At 46.6% G+C, this 20,878-nt stretch overlaps 2 protein-coding genes across 3 annotated transcripts in view; one reads left to right on the top strand and one right to left on the bottom strand.

Moving 5' to 3' along the window:
* The window catches only part of LOC309477573 (uncharacterized protein), a gene marked incomplete at its 3' end in the record, with an annotated part of 61,051 nt that overhangs the window by 19,314 nt on the left and 20,859 nt on the right, over nt 1-20,878 (top strand). The window lies entirely within an intron of this gene.
* The window catches only part of sec24a (SEC24 homolog A, COPII coat complex component), a 54,633-nt gene that overhangs the window by 22,411 nt on the left and 11,344 nt on the right, over nt 1-20,878 (bottom strand). Inside the window, exons 3-10 of one of the 2 annotated variants that reach the window (XM_082141233.1) lie at nt 5,159-5,268; nt 4,293-4,480; nt 4,052-4,154; nt 2,730-2,856; nt 2,541-2,650; nt 2,212-2,324; nt 1,215-1,333; nt 1,073-1,128 (exon numbers count right to left, since the gene is read on the bottom strand). In XM_082141233.1, coding sequence (XP_081997359.1) covers nt 1,073-1,128; nt 1,215-1,333; nt 2,212-2,324; nt 2,541-2,650; nt 2,730-2,856; nt 4,052-4,154; nt 4,293-4,480; nt 5,159-5,268 — 926 coding nt within the window. The remainder of the gene's footprint in view (nt 1-1,072; nt 1,129-1,214; nt 1,334-2,211; nt 2,325-2,540; nt 2,651-2,729; nt 2,857-4,051; nt 4,155-4,292; nt 4,481-5,158; nt 5,269-20,878) is intronic. The other variant, XM_082141234.1, reaches the window with a different exon arrangement.

The raw sequence follows: 20,878 nt of genomic DNA, 5'->3' as shown, positions 1-20,878 counted from the left end.
ATGCGTTTATTAACAGAATAATGCGTCTTTCGGAAGAACATTGTAGCCGGAACTACTTCTCTCTCTGTGTGGGTCTATGACGAGTCACGCAGGTACTGGGCTACTCCGCAGCGGCAGCGATCCGAACCAGGGTAAAATAGTCCCAATGTAATCACTTATTATAGGTGTACCATAGTGATTCAGGATAAGACAAAAACACGGTTTGGAAAATGGATTCATGATGAACTCGCTCATTATATACATTTTGAACAGAAAAAAGTTAAGCACTTTTATTTAATGCAAATTGCTCAAAACTTTTCAAAATATGACGCGACCCCCCACAGAGCTCGCTGAGGCCCCCTTGTGGGCCGCGACCCCCCTGTTGGGAACCGATGCTTTAGGGACATCTAATCTGTAGCCCCGCCTTAGCTCTGAACGCACGTCTATATCGCGAATGGATTCAAACTGTTCAAGCATCGAACTAGACGCGATAGACACGAATTTGACGCTCTATTCGCGTTTGGTGTGAACGCAGCAAAATGAACAGGCTGCGATGTCAAGATTGCAATGCTGGAATGTGTGTGTGTGTGTGTGTGTGTGTCAGAGAGAGAGAGAGAGAGAGAGGGAGGCACGGGCGCGATCGAACAGTGGAAACATAAAAACATACTCCGTCATTTTTTGTTCATACAGGACATCATTAAAACTTCAAAAGTGTTTAGCCTACTTATATTTGTGTAAAACACAACATTGTGCTTTTGTCAAACTGTAACCTACAACTGTCACCCAACCAAAAATCACACACACACACACGCTGTTTAAAAGCAAAAATGATCTCATCTTTTGGACATTCATCATATTGCATTGGTTTTCATTTCTTGTCCTAACACAGAGCACTGATCTGTTTATTTTGAAGTTACACATTCTACACTGATTAAAAAAGATAATCAAATGTGTTTTTAATGGTAGTATTATTTTATACAGAAATAAATTATTTATCATTTCAGATGAGAATAACGTTAAAGTTAATTAAAATTGGAAACAAAAGGAAACAAATATATTGAGCTGAATAGGATAAACCCGAGCGCTCGCTCACCTCCTTGCACTCGCTCAGGTTGACTAGCAGGCTGTCCGGAGTCGGCAGGAACACATCTGAGGAGGAACAAACCTGTGTCACTCCTGAACATCATCTGAACATCATCTGAACATCATCGGAGTTTGCTGATGGGAAATCTTACCGTCGATGTCTGACACGATGAGCATCTGCGGCTGCGAAAGCCCTTCCTGCAGGTTGTAGAAGTGGATGGTGCTGTCAAACGTGATGAAGCCGATCTTCGTGCGGGAGTCTCCGGGGAGCCTTCAGGGGAAACACACACGTGACACACTGGTCAGCGGGTTCAACACACACACGTGACACACTGGTCAGCGGGTTCAACACACACACGGGACACACTGGTCAGCGGGTTCAACACACACGTGACACACTGGTCAGCGGGTTCAACACACACGTGACACACTGGTCAGCGGGTTCAACACACATGGGACACACTGGTCAGCGGGTTCAACACACACACGGGACACACTGGTCAGCGGGTTCAACACACACACGGGACACACTGGTCAGCGGGTTCAACACACACGTGACACACTGGTCAGCGGGTTCAACACACACGTGACACACTGGTCAGCGGGTTCAACACACACGTGACACACTGGTCAGCGGGTTCAACACACATGGGACACACTGGTCAGCGGGTTCAACACACACACGTGACACACTGGTCAGCGGGTTCAACACACACGTGACACACTGGTCAGCGGGTTCAACACACACGTGACACACTGGTCAGCGGGTTCAACACACACGTGACACACTGGTCAGCTGGTGAAACACACACGAGACACACTGGTCAGCGGGTTCAGCAGAGAGCTTGAACAATTTTTGGTGTCAAGAGGCGTGAGACATGATGTGTGTTTCTGTGTGCTTATCCAGTGTACAGCGCTGGATTGTGTTGTTAATGTGAAAAATGGCGGGAAAAGGTTCTTCCTGCTGACGAGAACCCATGCAACGACACACTCTTCTGGGCACAGGAGACAACACAGTACTTTTTTCCTCTTAACATTAAGAATTACCTTTAGAATTCAAATGGAATTAGAATTTTGCTAATATTAAAGAAATAAATGTGCATTTAGCTTTTCATGCGCTTGGACAGCGGCTCGATGACGCTCACTTACGAGTCAAGGTTGTCTAGAAGCGACTGACAGACGACATCCAGATACCCAGTCTCCACGGCATTGTGGGACACGTCGAGGACGAACAGGTAGACAGCGGGCTGAGGCGGCCTGAGCTGAGGACACACACACACACACACACACATCATATAGATGAACGGGAGACATCTGCACATACACACTACCAGTCGAAGGTTTTGAATGGTATCGCTCCAGAACCTCTGAGTGGTAGTGTAGATGTGTATACTGTAGTATGATGTTACAGCTGTTGGCTGCTCGTCAGGGGTTTCTCAGAGATTCAGGAGTGACATCATCAGGTGATTCAGCTGTACCATGTATTCTGACGGGGCGATGAACTCAATGGTGGCGTTCTGGACCTCGGGTCTCTTGTGAGGCGCCCCGTACGACCTGCTGACCGGATTATACATGAACTCCTCTGGAACTGATGAAACACACATTCAGAAACGCTCTCATCAGTGCGCAGCGACTCGTGACGGCAGAGGAGTGTGTGCAGCGCTCACCATCGTTCACTCTGTGACACAGATTACACTTCCATCTCCTGGCGTCCACGAAGGTCACGAACGGGTTGATGTACGTCCGGCAGGAGCGGCAGCGCACAATGTTACTGGAGGTCACCACCGGGAGTTGCTGGAGACACAACAAACATGTCATGAACAGCCCTACACACATAAAACGGTCTGGTTATGTTTAGGTCAGGTCTGGAGGGTCAGAGGTCAGGTGTGGACAGGGTCAGAGGTCAGGTGTAGAGGTTAGGAGGTCAGGTGTGGACAGGGTCAGAGGTCAGGTGTAGAGGGTCAGGTCAGGTGTGGAGGGTCAGAGGTCAGGTGTAGAGGGTCAGGTCAGGTGTGGAGGGTCAGAGGTCAGGTGTGGAGGGTCAGAGGTCAGGTGTAGAGGGTCAGAGGTCAGGTCTGGAGGGTCAGGGGTCAGGTCTGGAGGGTCGGAGGTCAGGTGTGGACAGGGTCAGAGGTCAGGTGTGGAGGGTCAGAGGTCAGGTCTGGAGGGTCGGAGGTCAGGTGTGGACAGGGTCAGAGGTCAGGTGTAGAGGGTCGGAGGTCAGGTGTGGACAGGGTCAGAGGTCAGGTGTGGAGGGTCAGAGGTCAGGTCTGGAGGGTCAGAGGTCAGGTGTGGAGGGTCGGAGGTCAGGTGTGGACAGGGTCAGAGGTCAGGTGTAGACAGGGTCAGAGGTCAGGTGTGGAGGGTCAGGTCAGGTGTGGAGGGTCAGAGGTCAGGTGTGGACAGGGTCAGAGGTCAGGTGTGGAGGATCAGAGGTCAGGTGTGGAGGGTCAGAGGTCAGGTATGGAGGGTCAGAGGTCAGGTGTGGAGGGTCGGATGTCAGGTGTGGACAGGGTTAGGTCAGGTGTAGAGGGTCAGGTCAGGTGTAGAGGGTCAGGTCAGGTGTGGAGGGTCAGAGGTCAGGTCTGGAGGGTCGGAGGTCAGGTGTGGACAGGGTCAGAGGTCAGGTGTAGAGGGTCAGAGGTCAGGTCTGGAGGGTCAGGTCTGGAGGGTCGGAGGTCAGGTGTGGACAGGGTCAGAGGTCAGGTGTAGAGGGTCAGAGGTCAGGTGTGGAGGGTCAGAGGTCAGGTGTGGAGGGTCAGGGGTCAGGTCTGGAGGGTCGGAGGTCAGGTGTGGACAGGCTCAGAGGTCAGGTGTAGAGGGTCAGAGGTCAGGTGTGGAGGGTCATAGGTCAGGTCTGGAGGTCAGGGTCAGAGGTCAGGTGTAGAGGGTCAGAGGTCAGGTCTGGAGGGTCAGGGTTCAGGTCTGGAGGGTCGGAGGTCAGGTGTGGACAGGGTCAGAGGTCAGGTGTGGAGGATCAGAGACTTACGGAGAGATCCTTGAAGGGGTGCAGCAGGAGGCCGAGGGGAAGCTTGGCTTTGTTCAGCAGAGCCTGTGTCTGAGGGATGCTGGTCAGAGTACAGCGGAAGACCCTGAGGACGAAACATGCAGTGAGCGGAGGGCAGAACACACGCACAGACACACAGACACACACACAGACAGACAGACAGACACACACACACACACACACACACACACACACACACACACACACACACACACACACTGACTCTGGGCAGCAGTTGATCTTCTGCAGGTCCTGTGGGAGGCAGGGAGTGGGCGGAGTCACGGCTCCCGAGGGAAGGATGTTGCGCTCCTGAAGGAGGTTCACCACACGAAGGGCTTCTGGCGTCTGGGACTGCAGACTCATCGCTGCCAGAGACGGACTGAGCTGAGCTGCGCTGCCCGACGGCTGGACCTGATGGAGAACAGGATGGGACACAGCCTTAAACGTGACATATTACGCCCCGTTTCACCAGACGTGATATAAATCTCTGGTGTCCCCAGAATGTATCAGTGAGATTTCAGCTCAAAATTCCCTCAGATCATTTATTATGGCTTGTCAAATTTGCCCCTTTTTGGGTGTGAGCAAAAATACGCCGTACTTGTGTGTGTGCCTCTCTAAATGCAAATGAGCTGCTTTTCCCGGCCTCCATTCAGATCCTTTACACGAGCTTCAGAGACTCCGGCAAAACAGGTGAATCTCACTCATCCAGAATCCCAGCTTCGGATTACAGTCTCTTTTTACTGAAAGGCCTTACGCATTCGTCAACCCAGCGCTATGATTGGTGGAACTCTTCTTCTGCTGTTGCTTGATTCGAGGACTGCGCGTGCACAGAGCCATCAGCAGGTTCTAGCGTAGTTTAGAGTGACAAATCATACCAGCGTACGTTGAGGTCGAAATGCATGTGGTTGGCAGGTGTGACTGTGCTTCAGAACGGCACTGGTGTGATCAGTGTGTGTGTGTGAGACTGGAACCTGTGTGTAGAGCTGGAGTTGAGGGAGTGGGGTAGATCTGTGTGTCTGTGTGTGTGTGTGTGTGTGTGTGTGTGTGTGTGTGTGTGTGTGTGTGTGTGTGTGTGTGTGTGACTGGTACCTGTGTGTAGAGAGCTGGAGCTGAGGGACTGGGATAGGCCGGCTGGAGAGCCGGGTACGAGGAGGCCGGTGGTCGGATCATCTGCGCAGGCTGAGTCTGATAGAGTCCTGCTGGAGCAACACACACACACACACTCTTCATTAACCCGCAGCACGGCAGAGAGGGAGTTCACTGCATTAACCCTCTGAGGTCGGCAAACGCGCCCCCGCGTTTTGCTGGATTTTCTTCACATATTAGTACAATAAACTTAAATTACTCCGTCATTTATGGTTATACAGAAAAAAGAAATATAAAAAAATAATCTGTGATATTTCTACTTTTGTATGTGTCCACTTACAATCAAATCAAAACATTGTGCTTTTGTAAAATAAAGAAAATAAACAGGGTGTGCGTTCTGCCTCTCCGTCGCGGTGAACTTTTTTTTCTTGAGCACGTCTATAAACTGAAACAAAACTCAGCGAATACTTGTCACACATTTATGAGCCTTATACCTTTATAAACATTTAAGTGTGTACTTTTAAATGATCGGATTCAAACTGAAAACAAATATTCTCTGTTTAAGTAATTTGTATAAAACCAACAGGATGTCCAGTATCTCAAACGCTTGCTAATTATTTTTTTAAATTCGACCACGCCCACTTGCGCAAAAGAGATTCACATGCAAATCGTCCACATGGGACGCGAACGCCCTCGTTACCTCAAACACCAAAACACCAAAACACTTCACAAGTCTCTGCTTTTCGTCGAGTTTGGAAGACGCGCTGTGAGCTTACATTGGATTTATACAGAAGAAGAAGAACGCGATTTGAAGACAAGAAAGATGTAAGGTAAGAAATTCTTACTTATTAGTTTATGGTATTGTTGCATAAACTTCACATTGCAGTTGAACTGTTGCTAGATATATGGTGAATATTATACTATTTAGACCCGTGTTTACTGTTAAATACTGTTTGTGGATATCTGCTCAAACATAGATATGTATAACCATAATGTTTAATATTTTGGACCCCGATGGCGTTTGAATGTATCATATTTTGGAGCGCGCTGTGGGTTTGAATGTATCATATTTTGGAGCGCGCTGTGCGTTTGAATGTATCATATTTTGGAGCGCGATCCCGTTTGAATGTATCATATTTTGGAGCGCGCTGTGCGTTTGAATGTATCATATTTTGGAGCGCGATTGCGTTTGAAAGGAAAAATGCACCAAACATTAGGCTTTATGTTTTTACTATTATCTCATTTCATATCATCATAACAAATGGAAACATTTGAAGTAACATATGATAATCAATATATTTTTCTCTAGCGTAGTTGTTCTTGAAATCTTTTGGAAGATTTAATTTATTGATATTATTTTATGCAGCACTGCGTAGCCTATGCCTACAAGGCACAACAAACCTGGTGTTCATTATATATTGTTGGAAACATGTGTGTGTGTGTGTATTCTGTGAATTTTAAAAAGAAATTTTAACCAGAAAAATCTAAAATCTATTCCCAAAATCGTGCAGCCCTATAGTTTCTCTTGATATCAGTATGTTCACTTTTTTTTTTTTTTACAGGGCCCTGATGCAACCGAGTCCTGCTGACTTCAACATTCACATGAGTCTCTGTATATGAATGGTAAAGTGAAAATCAAACACCTTGGAAATGAAAGGTATGTACAATGTTTTTAGGAATGGCACAAAGGTCTCTGTCTTTGGATCATTGTTTTCAATGTGCTCTTTTGTCATTTGTTGTGTATTTTTGGATTATGTTGTGTTGTAAATAAATCCAAACAATCTAAAAGCCATTCTTTTTTAAATCTCCTCATTCTTTGTGCAAGGTTGCTCTGAATGACAGGGCCTGATCGCTCCTAATAGGGCAGTTAGGGGAGTGTCTTTGTCTTTCTCAGGTGTGAAAAGCTTACATATTAATGAGCTCCCGCATAAAGCTTTCTCACACAAAACACGTCGTAAAAATTTTAAATCAATATATTGTCTTATCTGAATGAGCAGTCAGGGTGATTTTCACATAGTTTTGGAGCAAATATTCTAGGCTACGTCAAACAATTTTCAAAAGTCTTGTGAAGAAATAATCAGTATGGGTTTCATGGCCTTATTTCAGTGAGAATTTTTTTTTGTATTTTTACAAACCACGCAAAAATGTCATTATCTCAAAACTACAAACTTTTACATACATGCTGCTGATATATTATTGTAGCAGAGTTTGTGCTGAATACAGTGTAATTATAGCCTGGTTAAAACCAGACCCTTCTCAGTTGAAACTGAGTATAGGGTCTGGGGAAGCTATGTAGACAAATCATTTCCAAAGGGGCGTCACCAACCGACGTAGCTCAAATTCCTCTGGCCGCAATTGGATAGTCATAAAACCAATCAGATCGATGAAGGAGATGACGTATGCTTCGAGTGTTGTTCTTTGCTCCGGTTTTAACGAAAACGGTAAGTTTAAATCGCTCAAAACAGACGCGATAACTGATTCGTTTATATACTGTCTATGATTCGAACGAGTGATGTTCCACGGCGGCATCCATCTTTGTAATGAAATCTCCGTCAGCGTCGCTGCGCTGTCGTCATCATGTAAATCCCTCCCCAAACGTTTCTGATTGGTGCCGCGATTTCGGCGGCACAGAAATGAGTTTGAATGGGCTCTTCTCCAGACTATCCTGGAGAGAGAATTAAAATTCGCCGGAAGTAGTCTGGGTTTTCCCAGGCTAGTGTAATTAGACTTTAGCCATGAAAATGTCACTAGTAACAGAAAAAAACACAAATGTCAGAGCATGTCAGAACACCTCCAGGGCCCAGAAAACAGCTCAGACCCCAGAGGGTTAACTGTAACCCCAGGCGCTCTCAGACACACAATCAGCCCTTGAACACACACCTGAAACACACAGCGCATCACAACATACAGTGACACATTACGCCCCTCTTCACCAGATGTAATCTCTGGTGTCCCCAGAATGTGTGTGTGAGATTTCAGCTCAAAGTACCAGATCATTTATTATTGCTTGTCAAATTTGCCCCTTTTTGTGTGTGTCCCTTTAAATGCAAATGAGCTTTAGCTCCGCCTCTGTTCAGAAGAGGGCGGAGTCTTTACACGAGCTTCAGAAACTCCGGCAATAACAGAACAGGCCAGTCTCACTCATCCAGAATCCCAGAATAACCAGGAGCGAGTGCAGCCTTACAGAGAGACTCAGAAAGAGTTTCTGAATGTTAGTGGAGACTGGAGACATGTCTGTAGTTGTTGTGGAGTTACACTGATCATCTCATCATCATGTTTAACTTCTCCACAAGTGTCCAGTTCCTGAGGTGTTTATAAGACAGCGTTGACATGTTCTGGTCAATAGTGTTCAGTGCTCGTCTGTGCTCAACCACACAACAGTTTCAGGCTTTGCTGGATCTTTATCATTGCGTTAGAACTGGTCTCTGTTGTCGCGTGTGGAACCAAATGTCGGCTGGTGTGTGTAAATGTGCAGATTAAGGGCCGGTAATATTATAATAAGATCCTCTTCATATTTTATAACATGCTCTCAGAGAAAGACTGACCAGAACACAGTTACTGGGTTTCACTTTACACGTTTTCTGTGTCGGTAGAAGCACCAGGACCTGATTATAGCATTTACACACGGAGAAACTGTGTCCCCTTTAAATAATCTGCAGCATCACGATCTACAGTCGTCCACATCTGAAGTGGATCAAAAACATGTATTTTGAACAATACCCGTTCTTGTCTGAGGACAACTTTGATGAACTCTTTTGATCCACTTCAAATGTTGACGACTATATTTCTCTTTAGTTACTCTGGCACACACACACACACACACACACACAGTGTGCTCTCGGCGAGTGACGGTGTTGTTCTCAGGGCTGGTGGAGGACTGTACGCCTGATGGGACGCCAGTACACTCCGGCCTGAACACAGTAGACAGATCAACAGCTAATAATCAGGCAATCATCACACACAGACACTGTACAGCCAGAGCTCATGATTCAGCTGACTCTCACCGACACATCCTCACCGACCCTTGTAAACACTGACAGCAGAATCAGAACAACGCGGTCTAGATGAAGTATGTTCAGTCTAGGGCTGGTCCGAATACCATTTTTTGAGCTTCGAAGCTTCGGTAGTAATGAACATGGAATATTCGAAGCTTCGGAGAGAGGGTGCTGAACATATTCTTCTCTCTGATAAAGGCAGGAATCTCTATGTGTCGGTATATCCGTTTGCATTTTGATTATTTCGAGAACCGTTCATCCAATCGACTTCACTGGGAGTGCAGTGTCACATTTGGTGCAATATAGATGGACACGCGAGACGCGACACATTCAGAGTTAATAAACTTTTAGTAAACTACAGAACAGCGCGAGCGGGAAGCGGCGCACCTCACGCCGGCAGGGCTTATGCTCTGAGAACCGACACTGCACTAGTGATATAAAACACACACACACACACACACACACACACACACACACACAGGTCTGTTAACTTAAGCAATACTTTTAAGGTAGTCTAATATTTTTCTGACTAACAAATTACTGACACAGTAAAGGGTAGATTTAAATAAAGAAAAAACTAAATTTAAATAAAGAAAAAACTAAATTTAAATAAAGAAAAAATTAAATTTAAATAAAGAAAAACGAAATTTAAATAAAGAAAAACGAAATTTAAATAAAGAAAAACGAAATTAAGTTAAATTAAAAACTAGATTAATTTAGATTGATAATAACGGGTAAAAAGCTTAATACATTTTGTTTCTATTATTCTATTTTCCACAATGTCAAAACACAAGCTCAGGCATGCACTTCTGTCCACACTAGGGATGTCAACGATTAATCGACGATCGATTAATTGTCGATAATACATTTAATCGATACAACTTATCGATCATCGATTAAGCAGGTCTTCATGCGTGTGCGCGCTGCTCAACCGCGAAACATGTAAAGCGAGCGCGCCGGAGTTGTTTGGGACCATTTTACATCTTCATCATGACTATAAGTTTGCGTGTGCATTCGCAGCCTTTTGTTTTGTGCAAATGTAAGTTGTAATACTGTTTATTTTGTGTATGCCTATCTATATCTGATTTATCTCATATTGGATGCATTTGGTTAAGAATTAACTCTGTAGTAAAGCGTCAGCTTCAGCGCGCGCAGCTCAAACGGCAGTGCACGACTAATAATGACTATTGGGACTGTAATATCACATAACATTATAAAGAGAACAATATTGTAATACAACATTGTGAATTATTTGGGTTTAGTTGCCGTGTCGCGTTGCTCCAGGAAGAGCGCGTCCACAACATGAGTAGTTCTGAATGAATGGCACGTAACTTAGTTCAAGTTCACTTGTGCATGAATTTGCGTCATTTTGTGCAGATACAATTTGTAATATTATGTTTATTTTGAATATATCTGATTAATCTCATATAGGATGCGTTTCTTTTAGATAAATAACGTGCTAGCAAAGTGCTCCAGTTTAACGGTAGCAGATTCATTCAGCGCGTGCAGTTGTTCCAGGAAGAGCGCGTCCACAACAGTCACACAGTCTAAGCGCATATGAGGCGGCGTTGGTGACACGTTGTATTAGTAGTTATATTTGATTATTAAATAATTAATTTAATTATCAATCACATCGAAACATTTTACAATCCTACTAGCCCTTTATTTATATTTAAAACCATTCTAATTGATTTGGTGAGGAACATAGCGTTTTGAGCAGCATTTGCAGACCCTGTCATGCTGTCATAGCCACTGCAGTAGACGCATATCGCAGTATTAAGGCTAACGATTAATCGATTAATTGATCGTTAATTTAAACGACGATCGATCATGGGATTTTGTGAAAATTGACATCCCTAGTCCACACACACTCCGCTGTTCTGCACTTCTGTCCACACACACTCCGCTGTTCTGCACTTCTGTCCACACACACACTCCGCTGTTCTGCACTTGTATCCACACACACACTCCGCTGTTCTGCACTTCTGTCCACACACACACTCCGCTGTTCTGCACTTCTGTCCACACACACACTCCGCTGTTCTGCACTTCTGTCCACACACACTCCGCTGTTCTGCACTTCTGTCCACACACACACTCCGCTGTTCTGCACTTGTGTCCACACACACACTCCGCTGTTCTGCACTTGTGTCCACACACACACTCACACACACTCCGCTGTTCTGCACTTGTGTCCACACACACACTCCGCTGTTCTGCACTTGTGTCCACACACACACTCACACACACTCCGCTGTTCTGCACTTGTGTCCACACACACACTCACACACACTCCGCTGTTCTGCACTTCTGTCCACACACACACTCCGCTGTTCTGCACTTCTGTCCACACACACACTCCGCTGTTCTGCACTTCTGTCCACACACACACTCCGCTGTTCTGCACTTCTGTCCACACACACACTCCGCTGTTCTGCACTTCTGTCCACACACACACTCCGCTGTTCTGCACTTCTGTCCACACACACTCCACTGTTCTGCACTTCTGTCCACACACACACTCCGCTGTTCTGCACTTGTGTCCACACACACACTCCGCTGTTCTGCACTTCTGTCCACACACACACTCCGCTGTTCTGCACTTCTGTCCACACACACACTCCGCTGTTCTGCACTTCTGTCCACACACACACTCCGCTGTTCTGCACTTCTGTCCACACACACTCCGCTGTTCTGCACTTGTGTCCACACACACACTCCGCTGTTCTGCACTTGTGTCCACACACACACTCCGCTGTTCTGCACTTCTGTCCACACACACACTCCGCTGTTCTGCACTTCTGTCCACACACACACTCCGCTGTTCTGCACTTCTGTCCACACACACACTCCGCTGTTCTGCACTTGTGTCCACACACACACTCCGCTGTTCTGCACTTGTGTCCACACACACACTCACACACACTCCGCTGTTCTGCACTTCTGTCCACACACACACTCCGCTGTTCTGCACTTCTGTCCACACACACACTCCGCTGTTCTGCACTTCTGTCCACACACACACTCCGCTGTTCTGCACTTCTGTCCACACACACTCCGCTGTTCTGCACTTCTGTCCACACACACACTCCGCTGTTCTGCACTTGTGTCCACACACACACTCCGCTGTTCTGCACTTCTGTCCACACACACACTCCGCTGTTCTGCACTTCTGTCCACACACACTCCGCTGTTCTGCACTTCTGTCCACACACACACTCCGCTGTTCTGCACTTCTGTCCACACACACACTCCGCTGTTCTGCACTTCTGTCCACACACACACTCCGCTGTTCTGCACTTCTGTCCACACACACACTCCGCTGTTCTGCACTTCTGTCCACACACACACTCCGCTGTTCTGCACTTCTGTCCACACACACACTCCGCTGTTCTGCACTCAGTGTTGTGTGTAACGCGTTACAAAGTAACGCGTTACAGTAACGTAACTACTTTTTTGGGTAAAAAGTAGTGTAACGCGTTACTACAAAAAATTCGGTAACGAAACGTAGTTCCTTTTTCAATTCGGCGCAACGTTACTTTTCCCATGGATATATTTGACAGCGACACTGCCTCAGCTGCGCGCTTGAGAGAAGAGAACTGTTGAGAACTGAAGAAAACGATTTAGTTTCATATTTATGTTTAAATTAAATTAAATAAAAAAATTGCGCAATATATCGGACACAAATGGAGTGTGGAGACATGATTTTGACCACTTTATTAAGTTTGTTTTTGTAGAAAACCTGTATTTAAAGTGAATTTCGTTTTGTATAAACTGTATCTTAATTTTAATCAATGTTTTATCAACCAGTTGGCTGAATTAAATAAGAAGTAAATTAAAGAAAACTATTTAGTTTCATATTTATGTTTAAATAAAATAAATAAATAAATAATTTAATCTATGTTGATTAAATGAAAAGTGAAAAGCGTGAGTAAGATCATAATTTTGTGCAATATATCGGGAGATAAATGGAGTGGGCAGACATGATTTAGACCACTTTATTAAGTTTGTTTTTGTAGAAAGACTTTCTTTAAAACGAATTTCGTTTTGTATTAATTGTATCTTAATTTTAATCAATGTTTTACCAACCAATTAATTGCCTGATTTTAATAAATAAGTAAATATGGCATGCAAAATAATCATGACGGCACCAGCGCGTGAACTGGAGCTCCTCTCCATACTGTAAATTAACCGAAACTCATAAGCTACTTGTCTCACAGACCTGAGAAATATATAGAAAGCTTGAATATGTGTACTTTTAAACAAAAAAAAACCATTTTCTCTCAAAATCTCTTTTTTTTCTCCTACTCCCTTGATAGAGTGAGTCGTATGTCTGAAAACTAAGCTTATGTCTTCTATATCATTTTGTCCTATGTTATCAAGACGCGATTCGCACCGGTGTTAGAGAGCAGGGAAGCTTTATTGGCTGTTGCCGAAATTTAAAGTTCGGTGGATAGGGGAAGCGGAGCGGAGAGAAGTGGCGCGAGCACACGGCTCATCGCGGAGTGTCGCACTCTACCCCATGATGCAGAGCCGGCTGAGAATAAAAGTTGCCGCACACAGCAGCGCCAATGAGGAGGACTTTTTTTCTTTTGAAATTGATACTATTTTTTATAATAAAGAGCACAAAATAATTACCTGTTAGCCTATGTTATATGCTCCATTGTATAACTTTATGTCTACATATTTAGGAACAGATATTGGGTTCTGCCCAAAGTCAAGCAACATAAAAGTAACGTAAAAGTAACGAGTAACGTAAAAAGTTACTTTCCAAACGGGGTAACTAAGTAAAGTAACGGATTACTTTTTTTAAAAAGTAACGAGTAACGAGCAAACACTACTTTTTAAAAGTAACTTCCCCAACACTGTCTGCACTTCTGTCCACACACACTCCGCTGTTCTGCACTTGTGTCCACACACACACTCCGCTGTTCTGCACTTCTGTCCACACACACACTCCGCTGTTCTGCACTTCTGTCCACACACACACTCCGCTGTTCTGCACTTCTGTCCACACACACACTCCGCTGTTCTGCACTTCTGTCCACACACACACTCCGCTGTTCTGCACTTCTGTCCACACACACACTCCGCTGTTCTGCACTTGTGTCCACACACACACTCCGCTGTTCTGCACTTCTGTCCACACACACACTCCGCTGTTCTGCACTTGTGTCCACACACACACTCCGCTGTTCTGCACTTCTGTCCACACACACACTCCGCTGTTCTGCACTTCTGTCCACACACACACTCCGCTGTTCTGCACTTCTGTCCACACACACACTCCGCTGTTCTGCACTTCTGTCCACACACACACTCCGCTGTTCTGCACTTCTGTCCACACACACACTCCGCTGTTCTGCACTTGTGTCCACACACACACTCCGCTGTTCTGCACTTCTGTCCACACACACACTCCGCTGTTCTGCACTTCTGTCCACACACACACTCCGCTGTTCTGCACTTCTGTCCACACAGACTCCGCTGTTCTGCACTTCTGTCCACACACACACTCCGCTGTTCTGCACTTGTGTCCACACACACACTCCGCTGTTCTGCACTTGTGTCCACACACACACTCCGCTGTTCTGCACTTCTGTCCACACACACACTCCGCTGTTCTGCACTTCTGTCCACACACACACTCCGCTGTTCTGCACTTCTGTCCACACACACACTCCGCTGTTCTGCACTTCTGTCCACACACACACTCCGATGTTCTGCACTTCTGTCCACACACACACTCCGCTGTTCTGCACTTCTGTCCACACACACTCCGCTGTTCTGCACTTCTGTCCACACACACACTCCGCTGTTCTGCACTTCTGTCCACACACACTCCGCTGTTCTGCACTTCTGTCCACACACACACTCCGCTGTTCTGCACTTCTGTCCACACACACACTCCGCTGTTCTGCACTTCTGTCCACACACACACTCCGCTGTTCTGCACTTCTGTCCACACACACACTCCGCTGTTCTGCACTTGTATCCACACACACACTCCGCTGTTCTGCACTTCTGTCCACACACACACTCCGCTGTTCTGCACTTCTGTCCACACACACACTCCGCTGTTCTGCACTTCTGTCCACACACACACTCCGCTGTTCTGCACTTCTGTCCACACACACACTCCGCTGTTCTGCACTTCTGTCCACACACACACTCCGCTGTTCTGCACTTGTGTCCACACACACTCCGCTGTTCTGCACTTGTGTCCACACACACTCCGCTGTTCTGCACTTCTGTCCACACACACTCCGCTGTTCTGCACTTCTGTCCACACACACACTCCGCTGTTCTGCACTTGTGTCCACACACACACTCCGCTGTTCTGCGCTTCTGTCCACACACACTCCGCTGTTCTGCACTTCTGTCCACACACACACTCCGCTGTTCTGCACTTCTGTCCACACACACACTCCGCTGTTCTGCACTTCTGTCCACACACACACTCCGCTGTTCTGCACTTCTGTCCACACACACACTCCGCTGTTCTGCACTTGTGTCCACACACACACTCCGCTGTTCTGCACTTGTGTCCACACACACACTCACACACACTCCGCTGTTCTGCACTTCTGTCCACACACACACTCCGCTGTTCTGCACTTCTGTCCACACACACACTCCGCTGTTCTGCACTTCTGTCCACACACACACTCCGCTGTTCTGCACTTCTGTCCACACACACACTCCGCTGTTCTGCTCTTCTGTCCACACACACACTCCGCTGTTCTGCACTTCTGTCCACACACACTCCGCTGTTCTGCACTTCTGTCCACACACACACTCCGCTGTTCTGCACTTGTGTCCACACACACACTCCGCTGTTCTGCACTTCTGTCCACACACACACTCCGCTGTTCTGCACTTCTGTCCACACACACACTCCGCTGTTCTGCACTTCTGTCCACACACACACTCCGCTGTTCTGCACTTCTGTCCACACACACTCCGCTGTTCTGCACTTCTGTCCACACACACACTCCGCTGTTCTGCACTTCTGTCCACACACACACTCCGCTGTTCAGCACTTCTGTCCACACACACACTCCGCTGTTCTGCACTTCTGTCCACACACACACTCCGCTGTTCTGCACTTCTGTCCACACACACACTCCGCTGTTCTGCACTTCTGTCCACACACACTCCGCTGTTCTGCACTTCTGTCCACACACACACTCCGCTGTTCTGCACTTCTGTCCACACACACACTCCGCTGTTCTGCACTTCTGTCCACACACACACTCCGCTGTTCTGCACTTCTGTCCACACACACACTCCGCTGTTCTGCACTTCTGTCCACACACACACTCCGCTGTTCTGCACTTCTGTCCACACACACACTCCGCTGTTCTGCACTTGTGTCCACACACACACTCCGCTGTTCTGCACTTGTGTCCACACACACACTCCGCTGTTCTGCACTTGTGTCCACACACACACTCCGCTGTTCTGCACTTCTGTCCACACACACTCCGCTGTTCTGCACTTCTGTCCACACACACACTCCACTGTTCTGCACTTCTGTCCACACACACACTCCGCTGTTCTGCACTTCTGTCCACACACACTCCGCTGTTCTGCGCTCTAGCCAGAGAGCACTCCCGTTGCAGTTTGGCGTCGGTTCTATTTCTAGCATGCACGCAATTTCCGCGTGGATCGAGCCGCACCTGAGACGCGTGTCTCACGCAGGCAGTGTGTAAACTCCGTTAACATGGGAGCCGAAATAAAAACGGACATGCCACGCAGCCAGTGTGGCGCCGGCCTTATTCAAGCGTGAGTGAGAACCGTTTCGCGGGGGATCCCAGGTGTGCAAAAAAAACCACAAAAAAAACGAATATTCGAATGTCAAATTTTCAAATCGAATACCAACCCACCGAACGAATATTCGGGTCCAGCCCTAGTTCAGTCATCAGTGAACACGCGTGTGGATGATCACGCTAGCGCTGGTTGAGTCAGAATAACCCTGAAGTGTGTGTGTGTGTGTGTGTGTGTGTGTGTGTGTGTGTGTGTGTGTGTGTGTGTGTGTGTGTGTGTGTGTGTGTGTGTGTGTGTGTGTGTGTGTGTGTGTGTGTGTGTGTGTGTGTGTGTGTGTGTGTGTGTGTGTGTGTGTGTGTGTGTGTGTGTGTGGTGTGTGTGTGTGTGTGTGTGTGGTGTGTGTGTGGTGTGTGTGTGTGTGTGTCAATCCGCCAGAATGAAGGTCATTCTTCCACTCACGTAAAGCTCAAGCACATTCAATCAGGGCAGATAAGCTATCAGTGTGAGCAGAGGTCAAAGTTCTTCCAGCGCTAACCCTGATCGGGTCACGCCTGACACCACAGTCTCCAGGACCCGTGAGTCATACTCCTCCAGCACTAACCCTGATCGGGTCACGCCTGACACCACAGTCTCCAGGACTCGTGAGTCACACTCCTCCAGCGCTAACCCTGATCGGGTCACGCCTGACACCACAGTCTCCAGGACCCGTGAGTCACACTCCTCCAGCGCTAACCCTGATCGGGTCACGCCTGACACCACAGTCTCCAGGACCCGTGAGTCACACTCCTCCAGCGCTAACCCTGATCGGGTCACGCCTGACACCACAGTCTCCAGGACCCGTGAGTCACACTCCTCCAGCGCTAACCCTGATCGGGTCACGCCTGACACCACAGTCTCCAGGACCCGTGAGTCACACTCCTCCAGCGCTAACCCTGATCGGGTCACGCCTGACACCACAGTCTCCAGGACCCGTGAGTCACACTCCTCCAGCGCTAACCCTGATCGGGTCACGCCTGACACCACAGTCTCCAGGACCCGTGAGTCACACTCCTCCAGCGCTAACCCTGACCGGGTCACGCCTGACACCACAGTGTCCAGGACCCGTGAGTCACACTCCTCCAGCGCTAACCCTGATCGGGTCACGCCTGACACCACAGTCTCCAGGACCCGTGAGTCACACTCCTCCAGCGCTAACCCTGATCGGGTCACGCCTGACACCACAGTCTCCAGGACCCGTGAGTCACACTCCTCCAGCGCTAACCCTGATCGGGTCACGCCTGACACCACATTCTCCAGGACCCGTGAGTCACACTCCTCCAGCTGTGATATAGATAAACATGCACTACCAGCCTAGAGGAGGAGGAACACTGAAGGAGTGTGAGATCCCAGTTCTCTCTCAGTGCACTGGAACCCACCGCTGCCAATATCCAGATCACCACTATAATCAGCTCTCATCCTGATAACCCGATATTGATTCTTAAATCCCAGGAGTCGATATTTTAGTCTATGCTTTTTCCAGCGTGAACAAAACTTCACTAAACATTATATACATGTAGCGCCTGCCGTCCAATAATCACAGTAATACTTCTGATATGAAACAGTGTGTCAGTAACTTAACTGAGACATACTGACACGTACTCTTACTCTATCCAAATTAATCAATGCTGAATCCAATCAAAGCACATGCTGGTGAATGAACAGGTGAAGTGTGTGTCAGTGCTCTACACACTCATGACCGGGTCACGTAACTACCACAGAGTTACTGTTCTACAACACGCACATTATGAAGACTATTAATGTTCCACATAACAAATCTGGTGAAAAATCTGATCATTTTCATTCAGTTTTTGCCAATAATCATCATTCATGTAAATAACACAAAACAAACCTTCTTAGAAACTTTAAATGGAGCTTTATAATTATATAGTGATGTTGTGCAGAGTGTATCATTTTATATGTTGCAGGCTCGAAATTAAGCCTGTTCAGTAAAAGATGTGCTTATACAGATTATTTATTTTTTTGTGTTGTAAATATCATTTATTCTGAAGCAAAATTCTCAGCAGTGTTCAGTCAGCTCATTTAAATACATATTAAATCTGCATATTTGTGATATTTACCCCGAGGGCATTTTTTCCCATGTGACGTCTTAGTGAGTGAGTCATTCAAATGACTCTCTCAAACGGCTGAATCACTCAGTAATGAAAGCACAGCTGACGTCTGCAGTGTGTGTGCGGTAGGCATGTGCCGGTATCACATTTTCATGCTGCGATTAATTGAGTGATCTTTTATCACGGTATACGGTATTATCGCGGTATTTTAATTGCACATGAGAAACAGATGGATTTGGGGGGGATGTAAAAAATAAAATAAAACTTGCATCACAAGGTGTAATTGTGATTGTCAAAACATTTGGTAACTAAACTGAATTTTATTAAGTTTAGTGACAACATGTTACAATGATTACATGGTACAATGACTGGTAGGCTACTGTTTGTATTGCTTAACACAAATTTAATGATTTCAATTCAATACTTGGGATTTGATTTAAATCTTGATTCAATATTGACTTATTTTGGATAAATATTAGGAAGACTACAGTAGATAGCCCACATGTTATTTTTTTCTCATGAAAAAAAATATCTCACATAATGCCATGTAACCATATAGAGCCCTATCAGCTGGTATTATTAAAGGTTACAAATAACTAATTAAATCAAATATAATGCAGTTTTCATTATAATAACAATTATGTAATGACACAAGTAAAAATATAATAAATATGTAAAAAAGTGCAGTGCACATATTCAGCAAAATACTCCTCTTTATCTATTTGTTTTAGTCATCTAACATGCTGCTGGTCATTAAATGGTTTAAATGTAACGTTCTGTGACACAATTGTTCTCCTGTTTCATATCAAAAGTAACCTGCTCTGTCTTGTTTGACGGTCTTCGTGTCCTCTTTGCTCCGCGATTTTTCTCTGCGTGAGAAAACGGATGTGTGGCGTGAGTGTGTGAAGAGTCTCGCGCTGAATGCGTCGAGTTGGCAGCTCTGCTTTTAGAAGCGGGATGGATCCGGATAGATCGGCGGCGGCCATAGACTGTAGGCGGCGGCGTTCCACCTTCCGCCATGCTGCTTCTCCATGTGAGGACTGTTTACATTAGACTAGAAGTGCGCACCGGCCGCATGCTTATACACGTGGCGATTGTTTACATCAGAGTGCGCACGTGTTTCGCGCAGTTTGTTTAAGCGGTTGATGGAAAATAAGCTATAATGCGCGTTCTAAAAATCTAAATTCGGATCTATTATTTTTCACGGTATTTTGAAGTGCCCGCGATAACAATATCGTGCATATTCATTACCGCGATTTATCGCATTACCGAATACCGGCACATGTCTAGTGTGCGGTGTGTGTTCTTCCCTGTACCCATGCTAACAGCTGGGTGTGTGTGTGTGTGTCCAGGACAGGTGTGTGTGTGTGTGTGTGTGTGTGTGTGTGTGTGTGTGTGTGTGTGTGTGTGTGTCCAGGACAGGTGTGTCCGTGTCCAGGACAGGTGTGTGTGTGTGTGTGTGTCTAGGACAGGTGTGTGTGTGTGTGTGTGTCCAGGACAGGTGTGTGTGTGTGTGTGTGTGTCCAGGACAGGTGTGTGTGTGTGTCCAGGACAGGTGTGTGTGTGTGTGTGTGTGTGCAGGACAGGTGTGTGTGTGTGTGTGTGTGTGTGTCCAGGACAGGTGTGTGTGTGTGTGTGTGTCCAGGACAGGTGTGTGTGTGTGTGTGTGTGTGTGTGTGTGTGTGTGTGTGTGTCCAGGACAGGTGTGTGTGTGTGTGTGTGTGTCCAGGACAGGTGTGTGTGTGTGTGTCCAGGACAGGTGTGTGTGTGTGTGTGTGTCCAGGACAGGTGTGTGTGTGTGTCCAGGACAGGTGTGTGTGTGTGTGTGTCCAGGACAGGTGTGTGTGTGT

This window comes from Leuciscus leuciscus (genome assembly GCF_965113295.1).
Source record: "Leuciscus leuciscus genome assembly, chromosome: 16".
Classification (NCBI taxonomy): domain Eukaryota; kingdom Metazoa; phylum Chordata; class Actinopteri; order Cypriniformes; family Leuciscidae; genus Leuciscus; species Leuciscus leuciscus.
Note: the sequence above shows the minus strand (reverse complement) of the source record. Positions and strands in the feature narration are given on the sequence as shown.